The sequence below is a fragment of the Megascapheus bottae genome, chromosome 10 (genome assembly GCF_031878675.1).
Source record: "Megascapheus bottae isolate mThoBot1 chromosome 10, mThoBot2.hap1, whole genome shotgun sequence".
Lineage (NCBI taxonomy): Eukaryota > Metazoa > Chordata > Mammalia > Rodentia > Geomyidae > Megascapheus > Megascapheus bottae.
Genome location: NC_143518.1, coordinates 9,032,854 through 9,035,776, shown reverse-complemented (window position 1 = coordinate 9,035,776; position 2,923 = coordinate 9,032,854). Strand labels below are relative to the sequence as shown.

Below are 2,923 nucleotides of genomic sequence, written 5' to 3'. Positions count from 1 at the left end.
GAATCAAACTCAGGGCTTCCTGCATGGGCGGCGAGCACTACTATTAGGATACACACTCTGCCCCTCAGCTTCTTCAGCTAGGATTACAGGCATGAGACATTTGCCCTCAGCTAACCAATTTCTTTCTATGTTTCTAGGACTGCATGGTAGGATCAAATCCATCACTTTGGTGTTTCTTTCTCCTACCAAAAACAAGCCATGTAATGGCTACCAAAAATGAGACTTCACTACAAGATTTCCTCTTGCTGGGTTTCCCTGGGCCACAGGCACTTCAGCTATCTCTTTTCATGCTCTTTCTTGTGATGTACCTACTCACAATTGGGGGTAATATGGCTATCCTGTTGTTGGTGAGTACCTCCCACCAGTTACATTCCCCCATGTACTTCTTTCTGAGCAACCTCTCTTTCCTGGAGATTTGGTATACCACTGCCGCAGTCCCCAAAGCCTTAGCCATTCTGCTAGGGAGAAACCAGGCTATATCCTTTGCCAGCTGTCTTTTGCAGATGTATCTGGTCTTCTCATTAGGCTGCACCGAATACTTTCTCCTAGCAGTCATGGCTTACGACCGCTATCTGGCCATCTGTTTCCCTTTACACTATGGGGTCCTCATGAGCAGCCTGCTCTCTGTGCAGCTGGCTCTGGGCTCCTGGTTCTGTGGGTTTTTGGCCATTGCAGTGCCAACAGCTCTCATCAGCAGCCTGTCCTTCTGTGGCCCTCATACTATCAATCACTTCTTTTGTGACATTGCACCTTGGATAGCCCTGGCCTGCACTAGCACAAGGGCAGTGGAGCTGGTGTCTTTTGTCATTGCTTTTGTGGTCATCTTGAGTTCCTGCCTTGTCACACTGGTCTCTTACATATACATCATCATCACCATACTCAGGATCCCCTCTGCCAGTGGCCGAAGCAAAGCCTTTTCCACTTGCTCCTCCCATCTCACTGTAGTGCTCATCTGGTATGGGTCTACAATTTTCCTTCATGTACGCACATCCATCAAAGAAGCTTTGGATCTGACCAAAGCTGTCCATGTCCTCAACACAGTGGTGACTCCAGTTCTAAATCCCTTCATCTATACTTTGCGCAACAAGGAAGTCAGAGAAACTCTTCTGAAGAAATGGAAGAGGAAATGAATTTCCAATATAACAGATGTGTTATATGTGGTGGAGCCACAAGTGCTACAAAAGACAACCTAGCAAAACAAAGGCAGGACATATTTACTTAAAATTTTACACAACGCATAAACTTAAGCAATGAAGATTCAGAGATGCAGGGAAAAATTGTGTCTTTTTATGCTTGAGAATCAATGAAGCTTGGATAGTCATGCTTAAAAGATGGACAAAAGGGTAAATTGAAGAGAAATCTCTTGTGGTCAGATTATTTTTAGATTGCAGCATTCCTTCCTTCTTATGTTGAGAAGAAATCTATCTGTCTGTTACAAGAAGGACTTCTGGGAAAAAGGGAGACTACAACCTGTTAATGCCAGTAATTAGAGCTCACTTTGGGGGAAGAGGATTCTAAGATCCTAAGATCCTGAGCAGCTAGGATTACAGGCGTGAACCACCATGCCCGTCCATACTGAATTCTTTATGCTTCAATTTCCTAAGGCAGGGCATTTACCTACCATATGGCTGTTTCTCATTTCCCTCAATGACTTCTGTGAAAGGCGCACGTAGGATATTCTCTTTCTTCACTATGAAGGAACCTTCCTCAGCTTCTCTTTAACATTCATTCAGCTGTTTATGAAACTGCTTGAGTCATTTGCCATGAAAAACTCTGAATAAAATGTTGGCATTCCTGGCCTGACCGTTCTGCAGTGCTCATTATAACACCTTTGGATTGACTTCTAGGACTATGGTTTTGATTTTCGGTATTTTATTTTAATTTTAATGTTTTTATACACTTGATATACAGAGGGGTTACAGTTACATGTCAGGTACTGAGTACATTTCTTTTTGAACACTGTCATCCCCCTTCCTCTTTTTCTCCTAATGCTTCCCCTCATGACTGACTATTCTGTCAAGTTGTATAGCTCATTTCTTTTCTTAAATTTTATTTATTATCAGAGTGATGTATAGAAGGATTACAGTTACATTCACGATCGTTAGGTAGTGAATACATTACTTGTTGAACACTGTTACCCCTTGTTAATCCCACTTCCCTCCCTGTGTTTAGTTCATTTCCAACATACTGTCTAGTGAGTATCACTGCTTAACTGGTTCACACTTTGTGACACCATTTCTGTGCTTCCCTTTCTCCTCACCAAATAAAAGAAACTTTTCTGTTGACAGTCACTGGGCTTGAACTCAGGGCCTGAGAATTGTCCTTGGGCTTTCTCAAGGCTAGAGCTCTACCACTTGAGCCATAGCAACACTTCTGGCTTTTCCTCTGTATGTGGTGCCAGTGAATCAAACCTGAGTCTTCATGCATGCTAGGCAAGCACTCTTTTATACAACACAAAGGGTACAGAAAACAAAAGCAGTAACAAAAGGGAATTTTTAAAAAATGAGGAAAAAAATCCCATTATGACTACCAAAAACTTCTTATTTCAATTTCTTGGAGTTCTTTTCAAAAAACATCATTTTATATGATCATCTGCACATAGCTATTGAGTCCTTCTGGTTACTTATATGAGATACAATCATTTTACCACTTGTTATCTGACTATAGTCGCACTGAAGCCAGAACTAGAAAGCTCATATTGATGGGTTCTAATGCAGATATGAAAATAGCAATAATGATGGACTAATAAACCTAGAAATGTTTTGCCTCACAGGTCTCAGAACAAAAAAGAATTAGTTCCATTAAGACAGAAGATTTGAAATCCACTGTCCTGATAGAGACCATCTAAAGTTGTTATCTGTGCAATTTGTACACCCACCTCAGCCACCTCAGTGGCATAGATTGGGGATCTCAATTTATATTA

General features: G+C 41.5%; 1 protein-coding gene across 1 annotated transcript; it reads left to right on the top strand.

The window, feature by feature from the left end:
- The first annotated feature begins 203 nt into the window (after positions 1–203).
- On the top strand, positions 204–1,130 carry LOC150057465 (olfactory receptor 6F1). The gene has a single exon (XM_090339721.1). It carries the CDS (start codon positions 204–206, stop codon positions 1,128–1,130), a length of 927 nt encoding a protein of 308 aa, XP_090195847.1.
- The last annotated feature ends 1,793 nt before the right edge of the window (positions 1,131–2,923 follow it).

Coding starts and splice junctions, on each gene's coding strand:
- LOC150057465 (XM_090339721.1), top strand. CDS start 204: ATGGCTACCAAAAATGAGACTTCACTACAAGATTTCCTCTTGCTGGGT.